Source organism: Dipodomys merriami, unplaced genomic scaffold, assembly GCF_024711535.1.
Source record: "Dipodomys merriami isolate MVZ:Mamm:240054 unplaced genomic scaffold, mDipMer1.0.p SCAF_7, whole genome shotgun sequence".
Taxonomy (NCBI): Eukaryota; Metazoa; Chordata; class Mammalia; order Rodentia; family Heteromyidae; genus Dipodomys; species Dipodomys merriami.
Window position 1 is genome coordinate 69,599,389 of NW_027206290.1, and position 22,605 is coordinate 69,621,993.

The 22,605-nt window shown below is 48.8% G+C and overlaps 1 protein-coding gene across 3 annotated transcripts; it reads right to left on the reverse strand.

Moving 5' to 3' along the window:
* Positions 1-29: 29 nt before the first annotated feature.
* Positions 30-6,970, reverse strand: Pdrg1 (p53 and DNA damage regulated 1). Of its 3 annotated transcripts, none has more exons than XM_070007021.1 (5): positions 6,807-6,970; positions 5,745-5,820; positions 4,638-4,709; positions 2,499-2,579; positions 30-1,610 (listed from the first exon to the last, which is right to left on the reverse strand). In XM_070007021.1, exons 1-5 carry the CDS (start codon positions 6,891-6,893, stop codon positions 1,528-1,530), a joined length of 399 nt encoding a protein of 132 aa, XP_069863122.1. In that variant the 5' UTR covers positions 6,894-6,970; the 3' UTR covers positions 30-1,527. The 3 variants fall into 3 exon arrangements, with proteins under 3 accessions (XP_069863122.1, XP_069863121.1, XP_069863123.1); XM_070007020.1 differs by having other exon boundaries at positions 4,638-4,712; XM_070007022.1 differs by lacking the exon at positions 4,638-4,709.
* Between the last annotated feature and the right edge of the window lie 15,635 nt (positions 6,971-22,605).

A 22,605-nucleotide genomic window follows, 5' to 3' on the forward strand; every position in this document is an offset into this window, starting at 1 on the left:
GCAGTTATATAAGACAGCATCTACTAAGGTGGGTTCTGCTCTTCTCTATATTTTTACATTTGTATTTTAAAACATGCCATAGTCACAGGATTTAAAGTTCAAATCTCCTCAGCAGAGCAGAGCAGGAGCTTCATTTGGGGTTCTGTTCCTTTCAAAGGGGAGAAGCATTTTCACCCTGCTAGAGTACCAGCAGGAGGCCGGCAGGTACCGTTTAGTGCGCCTTCCCTTCTACCCTTGTGTTCCAACCCAGCAGCTGCGGTCCTCAGGGAACAAGTCTACACTGTCCTGCCGTGGCTTGTCTCAGTGCATCTTGTCCCAATCCAGTCTTCAAGGAGCTTCCACACTGTCTGTAATGCCCCACAGGAATGTGGATCCCTGAACCACTCCTCTGTGGATGGAAAGGGAGCTTCTTCTTGCTCACCTACTACAGGAAAGAACACGGGGACTAGTATAAAACTCAAGAAGTGCCAGGCCAAGCAAAAAAGTCTGTAAGACTCTTATCTCCAATTAACTACCATAAAGCAAGATGTGGAGCTGTGGCTCAGAGTAGCAGAGAGCTAGCCTTGAGCTGAAAAGCTCAGGGAAAGTGAGCTGAAAAGCTCAAGTCCCAGGGCCAGCACCAAAAACAAAACAAAGCTAAGATGCAGGTCTGTGGTCTGGGACGGACTTGGCAAAATGCTCCCACCCTTCAGTTTTGCCATGTGCCAGTCCTGGCAGCATTTCAAGGCAGCACTACATCTTTTCATAGGTGGTACCATACAAGGATGCTGGGCTGAACAAGGTGACTAGAAGCTGTTCATCTGCATGGGTAACGCTTATCGAGCCCTCAGTGAATACAAAGCACAATTCAGCCCTCACATCAGGACTGCAGACCAGGACGGTGGCTGGGACTCGGGACAGCACTGGCCAGGCCCTGTTTGCAGAGGCAGTGGGGTGCACTCCCTGTGAGCCATAAGGAGGAAGCCCCATGGCAGGACCCTGTAAGGGTCACAATGGATAAGCAGCCCCTGCTCCAGAAGGCAGCAAGACAAAGGGCAAAGCCAGAGGCAGCAGGGAAGAAGTGTGTCTGCTGCAAAAGCTTGATGAACATGGAGCACTAAGAGGCACCTGCCGGCCTCCTGCTATATTCTAGCAGGGTGAAAATGCCTCTCCCCTTTGAAAGGAACAGAGAACCCCAAATGAAGCTCCTGCTCTGTTCCCTCCCTGCTGAGGCCATCTGAACAGCAGGCTACTGTTGAGAAATGCCTGCTGTGGTCGCTCCCACACCCCCACACACCTACTAGCAGCTGCCAAGGCCTGTCAATAGGTCTTGTGACCACCAAGTCCTGATGGCCAGGCAGGCAGGCAGGGACAGGCTGAGGGATCCCTCCTGCCACCACTAAGCAGTTGAGAACTACAAAAAGAACTTCTGCAGAGGAACCACAGACACAAAGTGTCATTGTCTTCTAGGTCTCAAGGTTTGAACACCCAGGTCCTCCTGTCCAGAGGGGTGCTGGCAATAGGTTCCCCCATCTTCACACTTGAATCTCATCCTTTCAAGATGACCTTAAGAGCTTTGAGCTCATCCTGGTTGAGGGGATTCAGGTTAAAACCTTTCAGTTCCGGTTTGCCTGGAGGAAGAAGATTAATGGATTCCATGAGCAAGCTGAACATCCTGCTGGTTCTAGACCCAGACCTACCCCTACCCCCACCCCAGGCCAGCAGCTAACACTGCAGGAGTGCTGTCAAATTCAGCCTTAGGTCTGACTGATGGGCCTCAGACTCCATAATGCCTGGGATGGTGCACATCCACACTGATCCTGACGGTCAGGAACCTGCAGTCATGACTCCCACCCAGAAACCCCCAAATCTACCACAACTGTGACCTGCTCACACTGCCTGGGTTTATTTAGAATTTCAGCTCTGACCCTGACCACCAGATTAAGGCTTTCTGAGTTTCCTCAGGGTAAGCTAGCCTGATCCCCACACCACACTCCAGCATGTGATGAGAGATCATCCCAGGCATCTCCTGGGGTCTAGAAAAGCAGCTGTGGCAGCAATAAGACCCACAAACCTGCCGGGAGCTGGTGGCTCACGCCTGTAATCCTAGCTACTCAGGAGGCTGAGATCTGAGGATCGCGGTTCAAAGCCAGCCCGGGCAGGAAAGACCGTGAGACTCCTATCTCCAATAAACCACCAGAAAACTGGAAGTGGCGCAGTAGCTCAAGTGGTAGAGCGCTCGCCTTGAGCTGAAGAGCTGAGGGACAGCACTCAGGCCCAGAGTTCAAGCCCCACGACCGACAAAAAAAAAAAAAAAAAAAAGACCCACAAACCTCCCAGGCTGCTCTACCTGTGGGTGGCTACAGATAACCATTGCTACTGTCCCAGTGCCATTCACATTCAGCCCCAGCTAAATCTCCACTGCTGAGGGGCTGTTCCCTGCTGCCCTTCAAGAGTACATACTGATGGTTCATTCCCCCCATCCCCACCCATGGTTGCCAGTTCCCCCAGGCTAATACCTTGAGCCTCAAAGAGGCGGTTGACCTTCACTTTAAGTTGTTTTCGGAGTTTTTCTATTTCTTTATCCAGGTGGTCCTGATCTGAAGAAAGAGGTGGGCAGAGGACAAGGCTATACCAGAGGCAATCCTGGACAGAATTTGAGTACCCAGCCCCAACTTTTGGCTCACTGATTTTTATTTCACTATTCAAAGTGTGTAATGGAGCACAATAGCCTGTAATCCTGGCTACTTTGGAAACAAAGATCAGGTGATCACAATTCAAGACCAGCCCCAGGCTAAAAGAAGTTCCTGAGACTAGATCTCAACTGGCTGGGCACAGTGGCAAGCACCTGCCATCCCCAGTGACACAAGGACATACAAATAGGAGGATCATCATGCACACTGGCCTGGGCATAAAGCAAGATCATACCTTGAAAATCAACACAAAATGGGGCTTGCTTATTAGCAAGTGTGAGGCCAAGTTCAATCCTCAGTCTTGGGGAAAAAAAGTTTGATAATCAATGAACAACTGGTGCGACATTCTACCAGCTACAAGTGATGGTATGGGCAGACAGCCTTCCCTCAGATTTGTACACTTTCTGACAGGGAGAAGCTCTGACTGGCCAAGCTTCATGCCTTGGCAATGATTCTATTTCCCATTGTAAATAAGGAGGTGTCTTATGAGCTTGTATAGCCTGTGTCAGTCCTTGATAACCCTAATAGTGACCTAGAACACTTGTAGGTATAGTGATTAGACCACAATTATAGACCAGTAGGGCCCAGGAGATCCTGAATCTAAGCAGTGATGCCTGTCCAAAGCTACCTTGCATACACAGTAACACCTGCCAAAAGTCAAAACACAATCCATGTATATATCTCAACAGAATAGCTGGAAAGCTCTGCTTCAAGTTAAATCCAATTTCTTCTATTAGAATCTTGGTTTGAAAGGTATGAAAGCCAGGTGCCAGTGGATCACACTTGTAATCCTAGACACTCAGAGATCTGAGGATTATGATTTGAAGCTCCAGGAAGGCTCTTATCTCTAATTAACCACCAAAAAGCTAGAAGTGGAACTGTAGATCAAATGGTAGAGTACTAGCCTTGTACAAAATAGTTCAGGGACAGTGCGCAGGTCCTGAGTTCAAGCAACAGGACCAGCATCAATCAATCAATCAATCAATCAATCAACAGAGACTGGAGAAACACTGTCTTATGGAATTGGACACAGATGGGTGCTGAGTGAGACTATCCAGCAAGGATGGCATGGGTTCTTTGATGAGGCTAGTGGTTGTGGCTGAGTAAGCAAGCAGGGAGGGGTAAGAGATAAGCCTGCAGAGATAAAAAAGGGTCCTGTGGTCCTCTTCTTGGCCTGTAAACCTTCAAAGATATGCAGGAGAAATTATGCCTAACCTGCTCTTTCCCAGCCAAGAACCATTTACAGCTTCTGTGCCTTTATGCATCTCAAAAACACCCAGAATCTCTCAGCTTGGGGACCTTAAGTAATTCATATTAAGTGCCCAGGCAGTGGCAGGCCCTAGACATCTGTTGTCCCCCAATCTCCATTTTTCAACTATGTCAACTGTAAGGGGTCAGAAATTAAAAGCTTACTGGCCCAGGTTCCCTTACAGCTTTGAGGAGCCATAGTGAAATACTGGCAGGATGTCCTTCTTTTCAAACAGAAGGCAAAGGTCACATATGGAGAAAGGGAGAAAGCTTTTTATCCTTCCCTTGAAACCTGGCACATGGGCACAAGGACTCCAATACTGTGAGGATGGCACAATGATGACGAGAATATGCTATGGTGACACTGCCAGGCAGCTGTGTGTCAGTCCTCTGGGTAACTCCTTATGTGAGAAATAGACCTGCATTTTCATGAGCCTCAACTTGCTGGGTTTCCTGTTATTTGCAATCCAACTTGTTCCTCACTGACAAGCAAGACTATGTTAGATATACACATACCATTTTATCTAGCTTCACAACTTTGTTACATAGATGTCTCCCAAATTACAGATGAGGAAATAACCCACAGTGGCAGATCAGGCATGAAAATCCTAAGCAATCTGAACTCTGTAACACAGCCACCACCCATCAAACTGCCCAAAATCTGCCTCTCAGCTCTGGGAAAAGCAGTGCCATTCCTGACCCATCCCCAGGTCCTACCTTTCTCAATCATCTCCTTTGTCTGACAATGAGGCATCTTGATAAACATGTTCCCGAAGCAAACCATCACATCTTCTGAAATAACAAGTGATCATGTGATCATTTCTTCAACAGGAATGCTTTTTAGCACCTACTACCTGTCAGGCATTGTTTTAGATGTTGAGAACATAGCAGGACAAGACCGTTCCTACCCTCATAGTGAAAGATGGGATCAACAAATGATTTGTCAGACAGTACTAAGAACTGTAGTGAGAGATGAAGCTGGCTAAGGGGGACAGGGAATGCTGGAGTAGGGGAGGAACTTGTTACTGATGCCAGAGCTACACCAGTTTATCTGAGGCCTCACTGATGTTAACACTTGGACAGAGAACTGAAAAAAGTGAGGGTATGGCCCTGAAGATATCTAAGGAAATGAAATGGGACCGAGGAAATGATAAAGATCTGCAGTATGCTAGGTGTCAGGAATAATGAAGAGACCAGTGTGAATCAACAATTTGAGATGAGGGAATGATACTGGAAAGTTCATGGGGATCTGGGTTTTATGGAGTCTTGCTGCTACGTGTAAAATTTTATACATGCAAGTGCACTTTAAACAAAACACAGACATCTTCTTTTTGCTCCCAAAGCCCTTGATTACGGCCTGGTTGTTGCTCATTTCTACAGGCTCCTCCCTGTTTGCTTACTGTCACACCAGTAGTCCCATTAAAGAACTCATCCCACCCTTCCTCCTGGATGTTCCCAATCCACCCATGTCCAATTCCATCTTTAGCTTTCTCACAATTTACAGCTATATATTTTACACTTTTTCTTATCTGTATTACAAAAGCGAAAGCATCACTTTCACATGCTGCCAGCACTCTCCAATGTCAACTTGTCATCGATGAGCAAGGAGCTAATGGCCTGTCACTCAAGTGAGCAGCTAAAATCCTGAGCCAGTCTGTGTCAGACCTGCAATATTTGCTCCCTCGTCTTCACAAGCTGTTTTAATTGCCGAGGAGGCTGAGTCATTTCTGTGGCCTTCTGCCTGGTTTCTATTAGGAACAACATAGGTCTTCAAAAGAAGACTGACTAGGCCTCCAGGGCTACAGTGAGGAAGTCCCAACTTACCAGAGAGGCTGAGATCTCTCTGCAGGGCCCGCAGGCCTTCTCGGTTCTGATTCCTTTTGGTGTCTAGGTCCACAATCTGAAACCAGGAGCAGACCAGTATTCTGATTACTTCATTGGTGTAAGGAGTGAGGTGGCAGTACAGAGCACTGCTTGAGTGACAGTTGTGGGGCTCAAACACCTAGGTGTGAATCCTGCTGCCAGCTAACTGTTGTGTTATTTTATCTTATGTCCTCTGAAAAGCCAGAGGTTTCTGGACAAGAACTAAATATGTTTAGCAGTACCTGACATAGGTTAAGTACCTGAATTTTTTTTTTTCCTTTAGTGCTTTGGGAGAGGTCTCGCTATATAGCCTAGGCTGATCTGCAAGGTCTTCAGCCTCAGAGTGCTGAAACGACAGGCGAGCCCCAATACACTAGGCAAACTTTAACTGCTGTTATTCTCCTTGGGCACACCGTGATACAGTATTTAATTTAGAAGATACTTCCCCCAATCCTTCCCATCCCCCACACCTACTCAATGGAGACAAGAGGGACTCCTTAGGCCCTTCCCCCATGGCAGGACACTGCCTCCTGCGTCCAACTCCAAAATTCCCTGGCCACTCGTTCACTCCCCATCACCAGCACCCGTGTCGGTGGCAGTGGCCCCTTGAGGGTCTCAGACCCTGCCACTAACTCTGCGCCCCTATAAAACTCCTCCCGGTTCCTTTCCAATCCTAAACTCCCGAATCCTGCATCACCAGCATCCTCGACTCTCTGACTTGCCCTTGAATGAGCACCACACTCCAAACTGCCTGTGCGAGTCCCCCAGGCCCTGCCTAGCCGGGGTCCCACCTTCTCCATGTCCTCACCCGGCCAATCACAGCTGTCCTCAGGCCTCGAGTCTCCGATCCAGCCCCGGGGAGAAGGAGCAGAGGGGAAAGGGAGCGCCTAGCACGGAGCAGGCGTTCGCTTCACACCGGCCGAACCAAGGAAGGGCTGCGCCGGCGGCGGGGCTCGGGATGCGCGCCGGGCCCTTCACCCCGGCCCGGGCCCCTCCCCGCGGCCCTGCCGCGCCGCCTCTCACCTGCCGCTTGTCCGCCAGCACCTCCTCCGCGAGCTCCTCCACCTCTACCAGGTACTGCAGCACCCGCTCCGCCTCCGGGGACAGCATGGCGCGCACTAGCTCTGCCCGCGGTCAGGACCCCGAGCGGCTTCCAGTTAGGCTCCTCCAGAGCCGACGCCTCGGACTCCTTCTGCGCATGCGCTGCGCTGGGCTTCCGGCGCGCCTGCGCAATGAGAAGACTGGCGTCAAGCAGGCACCAGCGCACGCGCGTCGGTAGAACGCAAGAGGAGGGGCCTAGCCTTGGGGTGGGGTAGGAGCGCCCCTTGCAGAGCGCGGAGGGTACTGTCCGCCGCACTGCCTTTACCTGCCGCTTGAGCACAGACTGTGCGCGGTTTCTGATGCTGAGAATGCAGGCGCAGCGGACAAAGCAACACTTTTGCCCTCTCTCATCCTAGTGGGAAGCATTGACAATGAATGAGAAAACAATTACATACTATGGAGGGTAGTGATAAGAGCGTGGAAAAGCAGCAGTAAACCTTTTACATTTCATCTGACCACAGTCGTCATTACAACCCTTTGTTGAGCCAACCAATTGATGGGGACCCACAGGAGGTGGTGGAAAACTATGGACAATGAACAATGAAACATGGAACAGTGAGCGATGCCAGCACAGAAAAACAGCCCTACGAGGGCTGAAAAGAGAATGTGTGCCAGAGGATCCAGGAGGACTTCCCAGAGGCGGCATGCTGAGGATGCCCAAAAGAACCACGGGGGGGGGGGGGCGGGGAGGGGGGAGGAGGAGGGGGAGGAGTTAGAGATATTTTTTGCCCAAACCTCTCATTGTATAGCTGCAAAACCCAAGATGCAGAGGAAAGTGAGGACTTTGACCTCCTGCCTCCCTGATAATGGCCTTTTATTCTTTTGACTCCTGGTAACTTAGGCTCTTCACACACCGTCTTCCTTGAATTCACCACCATTTTTGTATAGACCAGATGGTCATGGCTCCATTACACAGCTGCAGATTGAGACCAGAAGGGCTATTCCTCCTCACAAAGCCAGTTGGATGCAAACCTGGATCTGGAGCGGTTCTGTTCCCCCATCCCACAGCTGTCTTCCCTGAGCTGCGGTCCCGGCAGTGCCTACAGCATCTCTCTTTGCCTGGCCTTGGGCTGCCTTGGACTCAGAGAGACAGAGCTAGTTTCTTCTGCAGCCGCCTGGCATAGAGAGAGAGGAGGAGATTCATTAAGGATTCTTCATGGAGGGTGAATTTGTCGCCAAACCCAGGATGTTTTGTGTAAACACCTTCTGCTTCAGAAATGCAGGCACAGGCCCTGCGAAAGAAGTGGGGACACTTGCCAAAGAAAGATAGGCCTTACCAGACATTCTCTAGAGCCTGGGCCCTAGCCCTGGAGCTTTTCTACCTTGGGGCCAAAAGAAGACCCACCCCTGACCCCTGCCAGATGGACCTGGATGGGAGGAATTGAGGCAAATTTCCACACTAGCAGGTTTTTTGCTGTGACAGGCCCTAGAGACCAGCCCTGGCTATTGGAAGTTGGGGGTGGGTGTTACAGCTTCAAGATGGTCAGGTTCAGGACTCTGAGATCACTTAGGTTTCAGAACTTTTTTTTTTCTTTATTGAGATTAAGTGATTACAAAAATTTTACAAATGTCACAGTATTGTGGGATAACGAGACTTAAAGTCACAAACACAATCATGGTCTATAAAGCTTATGAACTCTACAAACTTGAACACTACAACTATTTTTTCCAGATTGGGTGATATGTACATTTCTTTTGCTTAAGCAGTTCCTTTTTTCTCTCTCTCAATCTCTCCCTCCCATTGCTGCCCTTAAGTTGCTTAGTTCACTTTCATCAAATGTGTAATAGGGAATCAAACTCATCAGAAGCAAAACCAGACATAATTGCTGGCCTTCAGAGAGCTCCCAGGCTGGTAGGTGAGACCGATAACAAACAAATGAAGGATCAATAAATATATTGGGTGATGATGAGTGCTATGGAGAAAAAACAGCAAGACAAGTGGAGGGGAATGACACAGGAGCTGTTGGATAGAAGGTGGTGGGGGAGGGCTTCTCTGAGGAGGAGGCATTGAAGCAAGATGTGGAGGAGAAGGGTAGACCATGTGGATTGCTGGTGGCCCGCATTGCAGGCATCAGGAACAGCAGCAAGTATAAAGACCCTGGGATGAGCCTTTGAGGCTAGTGCAGGCAGAACAAGATGAGTGATGGGGAGACTGTAGGAGATGCAGTCAGAGCAAGACAGAAAAAGGCTGACAGAACCCCACCCAAATAGACAAAGCTTTCCCCGGATGCTTGCTGTATATGCCTGTGGCTACTGCTTGTCTCTGCTTCCTGTTTCAGGGTGAGCAGAGAACACCACTGAGTTACAGGCTGCAGGCATAGACCTTTGACAAGAAGAAAGAAGAATTAGTGGTTGCATCTCCCAGCATCCTTGCCCCTCCGTGGGAGACCCAAGAGGAGGCTGCTGCCATCAGCCGTCAGGGTCACGTCCTTGGGCAGCAGGAGTGGTGACCTATGGGGTCAGGGGAGGAGGATCTCGGGTCTCTGCACACATTCTGGAATGGAGCTAGTTTCTCTAGAACCAAGTTGCCTGGTACACTATGGTGCCCAGTGAGTGAGTGAATGCAGGGCTGAACAGAGCTAACTGTGGGACCCAGTTCCCATCACAGAAAACAGGTACATCAAGGCTGATGGCCACATGGCCAGGATTTTGAAGAGATGATTCAGTGTCAGGGCAGGATGGTTCTTCAGTCTTCCCTAACCTCACCGGGGCATGTCCCTGCTTCAGCCAGCCCAGTCAGGGATGTGACTCCTGGGGCTGTGTTGTTTGGAGACTGGGACAACAGGAACAACACTCCCCTCCCCTTTCTGGTCCTTTTCCTTTTTGGTGCCTTTCCTGGGGCTTGAACTCAGGGCCTGGGTGCTGTTCCTGAGATTTGTTGTTGCTGTTGCTTTTTTGCTTGTTTGTTTGTGTTTTTGCTCAAAGCCAGCACTCTACTTCTTGAGCCACAGTTCTACTTTTGGCTTTTTGGTAATCAAGTGGAGATAAGAGTCTCAGGGACTTCCCTGCCTGAGTTGACTTTGAACCTCAGTCTTCTCGGCTTCCCAAGTAGCTAGGTGTGAGCCACCAGTGTTGGACAGAGGAAAGGAATTTTTATCTCATTTGTTCACTGATATATCTTGAACGTCTAGAACAGTTACTGTCCAGTAGATGCTCAATAAACATTTCAGAGTGAATGAATGAGATGAGCTAGAATTCTAATCAAGGCAGACCCTTTCTGTTCCATGTTCCTAGCTCTATTCCAGAAGTTTGGCATTGGGTGTTGTCTGCAAAGATGGTGGGGGTGATGTTCTCAGCTCCATGGGAGTTCCGGGAGGAGGTTGACCAAGCCTAGACCTGATGGGGTTTGCCCATAAGAGCCCCTCTGGCTCTAATGGGAGCACATGAGTTGAAAGAGGAAGGTGGCCACTGTCCTGGGGGCTGTATGTATTGGGTGGGGGTGGGAGGGTGCTGCTGGGGTTTTAGAGGTTAACAGGCTGCAGCTGCTGCACAGGGGCAGGGAAAGCACAGAAGAGCAGCCACTAAGTATCCCAATTCCCTAGGCAGCCTGGGTGGCTGTTCTACCAGCTCTAGCCTGTGCAGTGATCCAGGATGCCACGCCTCTACTCCTGTTCCATAGATGCTGGGTGCTGGCCTGGGTGGTCTCTAACTCCTCCCCCCACTTCCTTTGTGGGCTTGGCAGGTGGAAACAAGGCCTCCCTCCCCGTCCTCCCCTGACCCAGAGAATAATCCCTCCCATTCATAGGATTCTTCCTCCGCCCCTCCCTTCATCCTCCTACATCGCTGCATAAGGCAGAAAGCCGATTCCCATTGGGCAGATGAGGACATCAAGGCCAAGAAAGGGGCCACAAGCCTGCCGAGGTCATACAGCCAGATGGGGACGCCAGATGGGGACATGTCTCCCAATTCTCCATGCTTCGATCTTCACCAGGCAACAGATGGCCCCATGGCTTGACTTGAAAAATATGAAGTGACCCCAAAGAGAGTACAAGCCCAGAGCACTTCATGCTTCCTACAGCTGGCCTTCCTTGTTGCCTTCACATCCTACATTCATTCATGCGAAGTCCTGAGAATTTATTCTTACCCCAAGCATGGAGTGGGCAGGAGGACGTGGAGGAACATGTTTGGAACATCTTTGAGTGGTGTATTCCAATTACTCTCCTCTTTTCCAACAGCTGCAAAATATTTTGAGTGAATTAACACATGGTCATTGTGCACCTCAATTCCTCAATTCAAATGTGTACTTTTAAAATATTCCCTGAAGTACAGAGGGTTGAGTTCATCTTACTGCTCATGACTCAACCCCAGGTCATTGTAGAACTGTTTGTGAACTTTCCATCTCTGAACACACCCATGTCACCAATAGGAGGATCAAGGAACAGAACAGAGATTCCTCAAGCTCTCCCACTGCGCCCAAGGGTGACCACACCACAGTTAGCTCTGCTGGGCTTTGACCATGGTAACATGGAATACACGGTGAAGGCTCTTCTGTGTCTGACTGCCTTTCCTTCATGTGTGTGGTTGTAGATGGTTCACTTCAATGCTGTGAGGCTTTTATGTGCCTGAATTAAGCTGGCCTATGTTATGGACAGGAGTGTAGTTTCCAGCTTGGGATCATCACAAACAGTGCATTAATTATTCACAAACATTCCTAAGAGTGTCTTTGGTGTGTTTCTGTCAGATGTGACCTGGGGGCCCAATCGTTGGTCATGTTCTGTTTTTCTATATATTAAATGAACTAGATATGTGGGGTTTTGTTTTTATTTTGGTGGCACTGAATATTGAACCCAGCAATTGTAAATTATAGGCAAGCTCTCTATCACTTGAACAAAGGTCCTAGTCTTTGGGAGTGCTTTTTTTCCCTCTGGTCTTGGGGCTTAAACTCAGGACCTGGGCATTGTCCCTGAGCTATGTTGCTCAAGGCTAGTGCTCCACCACTTTGAGCCACAGCTCCACTTCCAGTTTTCAGGTGGTTAATTGGAGGTAAGAGATAAGAGTGGAGATAAGACTTTCTCACTGAGCTGGCTTTGAACCAAGATTCTCAGATCTCAGCCTTCTGAGTAGCTAGAATTGCAGGTATGAGCCACCGGTGCCCAGCTTTGGGGGTGCATTTTTTAACATACATAACAATGCTTGAGCTGTAAGTCCTACTGTTACTGATTTCTCTCTCTCTCTCTCTCTCTCTCTCTCTCTCTCTCTCTCTCTCTCTCTCTCTCTCTCTCTCTCTCTCTCTCTCTCTCTCTCTGCGTTGGACTGAGGCTTTTTCCACTCAAGACTAGTATTCTACCACTTGAGCCACCGATCCACTTCCACCTTTTTGCTGGTTAACTGGAGATGAGAGTCTCCAGTTAACTTTCCTGCCCAGGCGGACTTCAAACTGTGATCCATAGAGCTCAGCCTCCTGAGCAGCTAGTACAGGCTGGTTCCTGACCTCTGCTCTTCTCAAACCCTAGTCTCTCAATGCACACTGGCTTTCCTTCCCCTCTGCCCTTGCACAGGCTGTGCCCACACCTGGCACATCCTTTGCTTGCCTTCCTTGCTTGCTAAGTGCTTAATGTGTCCCCCAAGGACCCTCCTCCTGGAAAACTGCCCCCCTCCACCAGGTCCTGACGATGTCCTCCTGCCCCCTCTCCCCAAGGACTCCCTAAAGTACTTTGGTCCTCACTTCTTCCTGTTTTGGATCAGACCATTTATTTCATGGAGTTAGCTTTCACACCAACCTGTGATCCCCGAGGCGGGTACATGAACTCAATGAACTCAGAGGGGACTAAGGGGAGAAGTCTGCAGAATGATTGATTGAGCCAGAGATCTATGATTCTGGAGAGTGGGAAGGATCCAGTCTCCCTCCCTCCACCTCTTTACCAACCAGAACCTGGCAGGAATGACTCCTCCTTCTGGTAAAAGAATGGAATGGAGTCAAAATATGTCCTCTTAGGTGGGGATCTATGTCTGAACCCATCTGTAAAATGGGTGTTGGGATTCACTCATGCATGCAAGGTGATGGTTATTGAGTGTTCTAATAGTGTGAGCCTTGGAGACGCAATGTATTCTGGCCCCTTGGGCCCAGGACAAGATTAGCCCTGAAGACAAGATTGACATTCAAGCTGAATCATTTCTAATTGTGTAAAGACTCAAAATCTGAGTCCAAAGAGGCAAGTCCTAACTTAATTCAGAGGGTCAAGAAAGCTTTCTCGAGAAAGTGACATTTAAGCTGAGATCTAAAAACGATTAGGAATAAACTAAGCAAATAGAGGTGTTAGGTAAGAATAGGATGAGGGGAATGCATCAGCCAGAGGAGGAAGGAATGAGGTGCAAAGGCACTGTGGCAAAGGAGAGCCTGAAGGAGGCTCCTGAGTGGCTGGAGCCCAAAAATCAGGGGCCAGAAAATAGGAGAGGCTTAGTAGGAAGACAGAGGAAGATCATAATGGAGGACTCGTGGGTAGGAAAAAAAACTGGAAAATGGATGCACTTACTCCATAAATACTTAGGAGACCGGCTACTCACCAGGAAGTGTATTATGGCAATAACCAAGGCAGATAGTCTCTGTCCCTACAATACCACTCAGCAGAGGAAAACATCTGCCTTAGTAGCTAGTGGTCCTGCCCTGTGTCAGGAATTGCACTGAGCACTCTCAGAGACGCATGCATCTGTAAGGCATCTGGAGACCTTACTGTAGTCCAAAGGAAAAGGCCTTTTCCAAGCACCTTCCTTCAGTGAGTGTTGGAAGGACAAATTGGTGCTGTCCCTAAGGAGAACATCTGTCAAAATATAAATGACATAGACTATCAAATCAGCAAGTCTATAGTTAGGAATTTACTCCAAAGATGGGCAAAATGATGCATCCACCAATTTACTTACTGACGTATTGTCACAGCATGGCGACAATCTTAGTGCTTACAGTTTGGGGACCTGGTGAAGTAGGTTACAGGTCATCCATACAGTGACAAGTTCAATGTCATGAGAGGCATCAAGGGGCTCTCCATGACTCAGTGTAAACTCTAGGTACACTTAGCTATTCAGAAGGCTGAGATCTGAGGGTTGTGGTTCAAAGCCACAGGTTGAGCAGAAAAGTCCATGAGACTCTTATTTCCATTAACTAGCAAAAAATCCAGAAGTAGAGCTATGGCTCAGGTGGTAGTGTGTCAATCTTGAGTGAAAAAGCCAAACGAGAGTGTGTGGCCCAGAGTTCAATCCTCATTACCAGCACATGCATCCACATGCACACACATATGCACGCATGTGCACACACACACATACACATAGACATACATACACACATCCCACTGGGGGAGGCAAGGTATAGTGCTGGATATGATTAAGTTGTCATTTCCTTTTAAATGGTGGTAGTAAATATGGATATGGGTTAATGAGAGAGAGAAGAGAGGTAGAGAGAGAGAGGAGAAAGACACAGAAACGTGTACCATTGGTCACCTCTGGAAGGGAGATGGCTGAGGACAGGGCAAGGAAGACGTTTTTAATGTGTCCTCTTTGCGCTTTTGAGGGTTGTTTTGTATTTGGGGAGGCCCATGCGCACAAACGCACGCACATATGCGTTCTTTATCAATCATGGGGCTTGAACTCGGGGTCTGGGCACTGTCCCTGAGCTCTTTTGGTTCTGTGGGGGTTAACTGAGGAGTCTCACAAACTTTTCTGTCCAGGCTGGCTTCAAACCGTGATTCTTAGATTTCAGCCTCCTGAGTAGTTAGGATTACAGGCATGAGCCACTAGTGCCTGGCTACTTTTGAGTTTTTAATCACGTGATGGTATTAACTCCTCAACAAAGAAGCCAAAACAGTTGTGTTTATTTAAATGACTTTCAGACTTGACAGGTCCCAGATACTGGAATAGAGAAGACATACCAGGATTGTTAGGCTGGAAGGGGTTTCGTGATTTCCTAGTTTTACAAATGAGGGATCCATGCTAGAGAGGTAGGCGACTGGCTTCAGGTTGTAATAGCAGAGTTGGGATGGGTTGTCACTTAAATTGCAGACCTGTGCCCTTTCTTGTGGTAGCTGGCAGTGGTCACCGAACATTGCCTTGTGCTGGGGATGCAGCAGGAACAATGCGGATGTGTTTGCTGCCTTCACATGCCACACAAGAAACAAACACCTATGTATGGTGGTGTTGGGTCACAATAAATGCAATGAATAAAAGAAAATAAGACAGGAAGCAACATAAAGAGTGTGCATTGAGGTAATCAATAAAACCCTTCTGAGGAGGTCATAGTTTAGAGAACCATGGTTTGTAAATCCCTGAGACACAGAAAAAAAAAAAAAAAACAGAAAAGCCCTACACAAGAGGAAGCCTGGCTTGTTACAGGAACAGTAAGGGTCTGGGGACATGGTTCAAGCGGTGGAGGGCTGGCCTAATAGGCCATGAGTTACAGACTGAACAACAACAACAACAATAATAATAATAACTGGACAAACATGATAAGGTGGGAGAGAGAAGAGGCATAGTAACTCAAACCTATAATCCTAACTATTCAGGATGCTGAGATCTGAAAATCATAGCTCAAAGCCAGCCTGGGAAAGAAAAGTCTGTGAGATTCTTATCTTCAATTAACTGTCAAAAAGCCAGAAGTGGAGGGGTGGCTCAAGTAGTAAAGTGCCATCCTTGAGTACCAGCCAAGCAAGAGCATGAGGTCCTGAGTTCAATCCCCAGCACTGGTGTTCACATACACACATGCACGCGCGCGCGCGCACACACACACACACACACACACACACACACACACAAAATGCCTTTTTTTTTTTTTTTGAGTCTGGTCATGGGGCCTGAACTCTGGGCCTGGGCGCTGTCCCTCAGCTCTTCAGCTCAAGGCTAGTGCTCCACCACTTGAGCCACAGCACCACTTCCGGCTTTTTTTTCTTTTTGCTTACGTGGTGCTGAGGAATCGAACCCAGGGCCTCGAGCATGCAAGGCAAGCACTCTACCACTGAGCCACCTTTCCAGCCCGCCTTTTTGTTTTTAAAGAACAGCAAGGAAGGTTTGGCTTCTTGTGTGGTACAAGGCCCTGTGTTCTATCTCCCAAAACAACAACAACAAAAAGACCTGCAAGTAGCCTCTGTGACTAGAACAGAGTAGGTGAAAGACGGTAGGAGGAGAGACGAGGAAGGAGGATAGAACAGGGATTTATAGGCAGGGCTCAGGACTTTCGCTCAAAGGAAAGAAGGAAGTAGTCAGAAAGTAAGCAGTAATGGCTAAGCATAGTCAGGTTTCCTTTTTCAAAAGGCTGATGAGGGAGTTGGAAGTTAGAAGGGGAGAGAGGGATTATAGAGAAACCAATCAGGAGGCGGCCAGGACAGTCCAGGCATCCAGGAGAGGTGACCCGTGTTGCTGGGGAAGTGTGATGGGGAGCAGGGGTTAGTCTCCTCAAGTGTTCTGCAAGGGGGTTGAACACGATGGGCCTTCAAGGCCTTCCCAGCTTTGGAATTTGGTAATCTGACAGACTTCTGGGCATATACCAAGCAGGTACAGCCATCACCTTTTCTCTTTTGACATCTCAAGGTTTCTCCCCTGGGAGTCTGGGTCTTAACAAAGCCCAGAGTCGGTCTGAGACTCAGATCAGGAATCCCACCCACCCCCATCACAGCCAGGCCCACTCCTGTCCCTACCTCCCAGGGACAGATGGGTGGGCACGGGAAGCAGCTGGGCCTTGATGCCTGCAGCACCCCAGGGGAGAGAATTATCCAAGAGTTCATAACCCCTCTCTGCCTTCCAGATCTTGAGTTAAAAGCCCCAAACATCTCAGCTTCAAGGGGGAAGGAGTTGGAAAGGGGCCAAGACAGGAGTAGGGTGAAGTGCTTTGGGACCTGCACCTGCCCATACAAGGACAGGGGGTGGCAATGGGCTGAGAACTCCAGCCCTGGGAGCAGGAAGCTGTCAAAGCCGAGGCTGAAGACTGGGGGCCCTCAGGCCATGTCTGACCCACTGACTTATTTATCGACCTGAAAAGCATTTGAGAAAACCTGGAGTCTGATTCAAATTCAAGATATCTTACAGTAAAATGGAGAGTTCTAACTTCTCTTGTATAATTAGAGAACCTGAGCATCCCGTTTACAACATCTGGCTATCCTCCTTACTGCTTTATTTTTACTAATAAGCAAATACATCCGCATGACTGTAGAAAAAAATTATACAAAATCTCTCTTCCATCCTTACTCTTTACTGCCCAGTGCCTTGTAATCATCTCTTACTTTCTTGCATGAACTTCCCAAGTTTCTTTGTGCATAGAGGAATACACTAAAAACAGACATAGTTTTTATCCTCCTCCCACCTTTCCACCCTGCTCCACCACTGTTTGTGCTGCCTTCTCCCCAAGGCCTTTGCTTATTAGGACACAGAGTGTTCACTGCTCCAGCTTTTCCACAATCACGAGCACCACGGTTTATTTAGCCAGGCTCCTGATGGGCATTTGGGTCATAACCAATATTTGCTGTTCCAAGCAATGTAGTATCAATTATCTCATGCATGGTTTGCACAGGTGCAAATATTTCCAGAGGAACTGAAGAGAAATGATTAGCAAGTGGCCCAAGGCAGAGGATGAGTAAGCAAGGATCCCTCTGTGGGCCCCTCCCAGTCTGGAAAGGCAGTGAGAGCTGCTCCTAACAGCCCAGAGACCATGCCTTTGAGGACTACAGAAAAGCGTCTCTTGCTAATTCAGAGCTTCTCTATGGACCTCAGAGTCTCCATCTGTGAAGTGGGAATGGCTTAGACAACTACATAAGGTCTCCAAGGACCTGTGCAGTTCTGTCCAGCTGTGGCCCACCTTCTCTTCTCCCTCCACACCAGCCAGTTCTGGCTCTCTTAGCTCTGTGTGTGTGTGTGTGTGTGTGTGTGTGTGTGTGTGTGTGTGTGTGCATGTACACACGTGCGCGCCCATGCCCACTACTAGGGCTTAAGCTCAGGCCCTGTGTGCTGTACTTTAGCTTTTTCTGCTCAAGATTGGCCCTCTAGCATTTGTGCCACACCTCCACTTTTGCCTTTTTGGTAATTGGGGATGAGTGTCACAAGATTTCCTGCATGTGCTGGGTTTTTTGAGTCAAGATCCTCAGATCTCAGCCTCCTGAATAGCTAGGATTACAGGTGTGAGCCACTGGCTTCCAGCTCTCTTAGCTCTTAAATGTGCCTGGCTTAGCTCCATTGTAGAAATGTTCTTCAAGATGTCTATGCCCCTCTGGGAGCCAGTGGCTCACGCCTGTAATCCTAACTACTCAGGAGGCTGAGATCTGAGGATCGTGGTTCAAAGCCAGCCCAGCCAGGAAAGTCTGTGAGATCAGTAAACCACCAGAAAACTGGAAGTGGTTCAAGTGGTAGAGCGCTAGCCTTGAGCTGAAGAGCTGAGGGACAGCACCCAGGCCTTGAGTTCAAGTCCCATGGCCAAACAAAGAAATATGACTACCCCCTCACCATCACATGGGTACACCCCTGTTGGTCCCCATCAGGATATCTGCACCTGTGGGCTACTTAGAATACACCAGTCCACGCTTCTTTGGGGAGGAGTCTCCTCCACAGTACCTCTGGAAAGTGGGGTCAACTCCATGACTAACCTACACTTCAGTCTCCCATTGAGTCCTTCCTATATGATACTTTCTCTAGTCACCTAAACTCTAGCACAGGGCTCCTGAATGTTGTTATTTCCTAACAAATGCCCTTGCACTTCCTTCTGGTTCAGTTTCTACCTTAAAAATGGTTGGTTTAAGAATAGCAAGTAGTTGGAAGGTCCTCAGAAAGCTAAATATTGACCTTCCTTATGACCTAGTCATACCACTTCTAGGCATCTACCTTGAACAACAGGAACCAATATACAAGGACACATGCACCTCCATGTTTATTGTAGCACTGTTCACAATAGCCAGGATATGGAAACAACCAAGATGCCCCACCACAGATGAATGGACCCAAAAATTGTGGTATCTATACACAATGGAATATTACGCAGCCATTAGAAATGACAAAATAATGGCATTCGCAGGGAAATGGATGGAGCTAGAAGAAGTCACGTTGAGCAAGGTAAGCCAAGAACAAAGAGACAAACGGTACATGGGCTCCCTGATAAGTGGGTGTTAAATCCAAAATGTTAGGTGATACAACAAAATTAACAGGACTCAAGAAACAAAGAACTGGGCTGGGAAGGTGGCTCAGCGGTAGAGTGCTTGCCTTGTATGCATGAGACCCTGGGTTTGATTCCTCAGCACCACATAAGCAGAAAAGAAAAGCCGGAAGTGGTGCTGTGGCTCACTAACCTTGAGCTGAAGAGCTGAGGGACAGCGCCCAGGCCCAGAGTTCAGGCCCCGCAACCGAACCCCCCCCCCAAAAAAAAGAAACAAAGAACTTCCACTCATCTGGTGTAATCACTACTAAATAACCCCATGCTGCTGATCACATGTATGGTGTATATGTGAACGCCGTTATATGTTATAGACCGTGATAAACACTTTGCTCCAGGAAGGTTAGAATGAGTTTGTGACTTTAAATGAGCATCACTATCCCACAATACTGTAAAATTTGGGAAATTATGTAATCACTTAATCACAATTAAAAAACCACCAGAAAACTAGAAGTGGCGTTATGGCTCAAGTGGTGGAACATGAGCCTTGAGCTGAATTGAAAAAAAAAAAGAATAGCAAGTAGTAAGTTCAAGGTTGGATGCTGGTGGCTCACACTTGTAAACCTTGCTACTCAGGAGGCTGAGATTCTGAGGATTGCTGCTTAAAGCTAACCAAGCAGGAAAGTCTGTGAGAATCTTGTATCCGATTAACCAGTAAAAAGCCAAATATGGAGGTGTGGCTCAAGTGGTAAAGGCAGCAGCCTTGAGTGAAGAAGCTAAGGGGACAGTGCTGAAGTCAAGCCCCATTACTGACACTAAGCAAACAAATAAATAGAAGTAGCAGATTTAGACGTTTGTACAGCTGTAGATACTCAGAAGGGCTTATTTCCACAAGGTATTGCCCCTGCCTGTATAAGTTACCTTTATAAAGTGAGGAGAGAAAGGGGAACCTATTTCAGAGTTGACTCCCACTCATCCGTTCAATAACTTATTCAGTGATTTTTACCCAATTTCCATTAAGTTCCAGCCATAGAACTGGACACTCAGAGATCAGGTGGGGAAGAAAGCAGATGAATTATTGTAACCCTCACAGAGGGTTTTGGCTGGAAAGACAAATCCAAACAGACAAGCTATCAATATGCTGATGTGAAGGAGGAGTGGTATATTAGAGACTTCATAACTGGAGAATGTCAGGGAGATTTCTTTGAGGGATAGGAACAGGGAAAATGGGTGGGAAATCTAGGAGGGCTTCCTGTCTGAAGCTTCATCCTAGTTAAAAATTCCCATTAATTATCATCACCATAGCCCTAAAGGAAGATGGTGGATATCTCCCATCTCACTTATCTCTGAAGGTAAGAGCAATTGAATGACTTACCGAAAGTTAGGGAGGCATGAAGGGATAGTTGGATGTCAAACCAAGATTTTTCTGGCTTAAGAGTATTAGACCTAAAAATCTGGTCTCCGGGGCTTGGAAGGTGGCTCAGTGGTAGAGCGCTTGCCTTGCATGCATACGTGAGGCTCTGGGTTCAATTCCTAAGCACCTCATAAGCCAAAAAAGCCGGAAGTGGCACTATGGCTCAAGTGGTAGAACTCTAGCCTTGAGCTGAAGAGCTGAGGGACAGTGCCCAGGCGCAGAGTTCAGGCCCCACGACCACAAAAAAAACAAACAAACAAGAAAAACCTGACCTCCATTGCCTGTTTGAATGGGTCAATGCTGATAAAGGGAGGCCTGAGGAATAGAAGGGCTGCCTTCATTTGAGGCAGGGGTCAAAGGGAGCCTAACTCTGCCAGCCTCCATCCATGTACCAGTGTCCAGACACACTCAGAAATTGTCCCAGAGTGCTGACAGTGGCCAGGGCCAGAGCTGCCCGGTACCTACCACTCAGGACTCTGTGCCTTCCACAAGTCTCCCTGCCCAAGGTTCGAGGAGACAAAAGGCAGAGATGCTTATTCTAAGTCCCAGTGACACTCAGACCTTTCACCCTCTGCTAGTCAAAACGTGAGCTATCAGCTTTGAATCCAGTCTGGAAAACTCCTTGAATCCCTAACTCTCCCCACTCAGCTTTCAGCTTTGGGCAACAGCTGGTACCCCAACCTCCTGAGCATTACTGAGACCAAAACAGTCCCTGGACACGGAAGGGATGCCAGGCTGCAGGACTGCAGATGGCTGCTCCTTCCTAACGCAGGGCAGCTGTCTCCTTTCATCTTCTCTTCCCTGTCACTCCAAGGCAGGGTGGTCCTTCACTTCGCTTCCTCCCCCTGTCCTCTTCCCTCCTCCACCCTCCCTTCCTCACTTCATCAAGACAGCAACATTTGCTATCTCGCCTCTGAAACCATATGATGAATTGGCCTGAATTTGGCTCTAATACTTACTAAGTGTGTGGCTCTGAACCAAATACATTAACTTCTCTGTGACTCAATTTTATCTCCTGTAAAATGGGTGGAGATATGTAAACTCCCTCATAAATTGCAATAATAACATGAGGTCGTAATTGCACAATGCTTAGAACAGCACGGAAGAGGAACTATTAGACAGTGTTTGTATAATAAACCCAATCTAACTAAGCTAAGGTGTTGCGGGAGGGGGTGGAACAAGTACAGGATGTGTGAGGGACTAACCACTTATCAGGGATCTCCGCTATTTTTTCTCTGGGATCACTTTGCTACTCTGGCTGCTGCATCTTCTTTCTAAATCCTGACATGACCACCTATGTCCCCTGCTCAAATTCTTCCGTGGTTTCCCCGTTGTGGGCTAGTTAAGGGCTACCTCACAGGTCAAAAACGCTCCAGTCCCATCTTTCCCATCTCCCCAGCATCTTAGATCCAGGATCCAGACTTCCTCCAGTGGTGGGGGGAGGGGCAGCACTTTACACCTGCTCTTCCCTCCCACCCATCTTCCTTCTGGATGTCCCCTCCCTCCCCCCCCCCCCACTAAGACAGTGGCCAGAGGAAAGCGGTCCCCTAGGGAGGGAAAGAGAGAGCAAGGAAGTGACAGCAACTCAGAACTGTAGTTTTCCCCGGGTTCTAGAGGAAGACAATAAAAGCGAGGACCTCTCAAGATCAAAGGAGGGGAGGGCACACGAAGTGAACGCTCAGAAACTAGCAAGTGGCACGGTCCACGTTCTCACCTAGTGATGGCTAAAGGGTTGTTGGGGAGGGAGGGGCGCCCAGGCCTGTTAAGCTACCCCCCCCACCTACCCCCACTTCATCCCCACCGGGCTCTCAGAGGTAAATCTGCGGAGGAAGAGGATGGGGATAGGATGGCGGGGGTGGGGGTGGGGGGTGGCAATAAAAGAAAAAGAAGGAAGGTGAAAGGTTGAGAGCATGTGGCAAGGGACGGAGGCAGAGGTGACCTGGGGTGCTCCCCCAGCCCTGCAACCCCGCTCCCGGGTCTCGGGGGGGGGCCGCCCATCCGCCCTCTGCCCGGGCGGGCGGGCGGGGGAGGGGCGGCGCGGCGCCGGGAGGAATGAATAATTGAAGGGGGGAGGGAAGAGGGGAGGAGGGGGGAGGAAGGAGAGGAGGAGAAGGGACCGGAGGGGAGGGAGAGCAGGGAGGAGGCGGAGGGGGAGGAGGCGGGAGCCGCCCGCCCGCCCGGGCCCTCCCCGCTCCGCACCGCACCCCCTCTCCTCCGCCGCCCGGAAGTCGCTCCCCGCCTCCTGCTCCGCCAAC

Coding starts and splice junctions, on each gene's coding strand:
- Pdrg1 (XM_070007020.1), bottom strand. CDS start 6,893: ATGCTGTCCCCGGAGGCGGAGCGGGTGCTGCAGTACCTGGTAGAGGTG. Junction 4,713..5,744: donor GAGAGATCTCAGCCTCTCTG/GTAAGTTGGGAC, acceptor TTGTTATTTCAG/AAGATGTGATGGTTTGCTTC. Junction 1,611..2,498: donor CCGCCTCTTTGAGGCTCAAG/GTATTAGCCTGG, acceptor TTCTTCCTCCAG/GCAAACCGGAACTGAAAGGT.